Raw genomic sequence first — 1745 nt, 5'->3', positions numbered from 1 at the left:
GACCGAGGATGAACTCGGGTTCGTCACATTCGATTATCAGACAATAAAAAAAACAGGTTTCTGCAAGCCGACTGGTCCGGCAGCAGTGTTGAGTCGCAGCCGAAGTCGCACGAAGTGCGTGGAAATGACCTCATGGTCGCCTACAGCCACATGCACTGTTGGAGTATCGAGTGGAGTCACCTTAATAGATGTGTCGCTACGAAGTAGTTGGGTCACGTGTTGCTTGCTTATGGCGGTCCTGTCCGCACCAGTGTCCGCACAGTACGGAACAGCAAGCTCTTCGTTCAAAAGAACAGTCTTCTCTTGAGATGGGATACACTCACGAAGTCGCTTCATTCTTGCCACCACACCTTTATTTCCGTCGTTAGCTCTTTGTTCACGGAGCTTACGACGGATTTCGGCTTTCTGATCATCAGAGGCTGTTGAGCACTCTGACAACCAGTGCATCTCATCACAATGTGGACAAGGAGTGGGTGGCACTTTAGCTCGTTCCGAAGATGTCTTCTTCGTAGGTGGTTTGGAGCTCGAGGTGCTCCGCTCAGTGGTTAGGCGGGGTTTCTTGGTAGAAGATTTACTCGGTCCGCGCTTTGGTGCACGTCCCGAATTACCATCACTCCGATCGCGCTTGGCGCGTCGTTGGTTCTGGTAGTTTTTTTCTCGGTCGAGCGCCTTTTCCAACACTAGGTCATGGAGGATAACCTCGTCGGACTTTGCAGCTCGAGCCTGGAAACGTACTGTACGTTCCACTTCTTCTCGCAGAGCCCGAGGCTCTAACGAGGCAATGGGGACACGGAACAGCTGCTGTTTACCATCGTCCCCACTAAAGAATTGCTGCCAGCCATGGTCATCGATGATGTCATGGCAGAGCTTGAAATACTGAAGAACTCGCTAACTCACATCGCTTTCAGATAGATCCTCTTTTAGAGCGTCCCTCATATTCAATGCTTAATCCATCACAACCAGCCACGCTCCGCTATTCCCAAGATTAAGCACATCACCCACCTTACCTTCGTGCAAAGAAGAATTATATCATTTTCTGCCCCGTAAAGAAATCGGTGAGGTTGTGCTATCCTTGTACAGGATGAACCCGTTCATTGCGATTACGACTTTGTGGTCCGATTATCGTGACTGTATTCCTGTTGAGGAGGACACGGATCGATATTGTCAATGATTTTCCGCTGTTCAGCTTTTTTGCCCCCTTTAGTTAGTACCTTGCTAATGAATGAGACAATTCCAATAGGACATAGTAAATATCTCGAATGGTAGAATCGGCGACCCCCAAAGCTGTTTCGCGGTATAACGTAACATAAGATAACTCATAAATCGTGACCTAAAACTGAGTTATGTGAGGTCTTATTTCAGCACTTAGAACAGGTTTTGTCAGGCGCCCACTACCTCAACCGCTGCGGTATCAGACACTAGAAGGCGGTGGCGTATGTGCCTCAGCAGAACGGTCTGGCTGACTAAAAGCACGGAACCCTGGTGGGGGTGGCTAGCTGCATGCTCAACCACGAGGGTATTAAGAAGAAGTGGTGGCCTGAAGCGGTGAACACGGCGGGTGAATCATCAATCGGATCCCCCTATTTGGCCACCGTCACGACTCCGTACGAGATCGTATACCGAATTAACTGCAGCTCAAGAACATGAAACTGTTTGGGCCTATCGGCTACGCCCATCCTCCAGATGAGAAACGTCGCAAGCTTGACGTAAAGCATTTCAAGTGTTCGTTTCATGGGATACGCAGA

General features: G+C 49.4%; 1 protein-coding gene across 1 annotated transcript; it reads right to left on the bottom strand.

Moving 5' to 3' along the window:
- Window positions 1–36: 36 nt before the first annotated feature.
- Window positions 37–936, bottom strand: PPTG_11602 (hypothetical protein; the record flags this gene model as incomplete). Its single annotated transcript, XM_008907712.1, has 2 exons — window positions 37–876; window positions 898–936. The coding sequence occupies 2 exons, from the start codon at window positions 934–936 to the stop codon at window positions 37–39; spliced, it is 879 nt and encodes a 292-aa protein (XP_008905960.1).
- Window positions 937–1745: the final 809 nt, after the last annotated feature.

Source organism: Phytophthora parasitica, assembly GCF_000247585.1.
Source record: "Phytophthora parasitica INRA-310 unplaced genomic scaffold supercont2.27, whole genome shotgun sequence".
In the NCBI taxonomy this organism is placed as follows: domain Eukaryota; phylum Oomycota; class Peronosporomycetes; order Peronosporales; family Peronosporaceae; genus Phytophthora; species Phytophthora nicotianae.
Note: the sequence above shows the minus strand (reverse complement) of the source record. Positions and strands in the feature narration are given on the sequence as shown.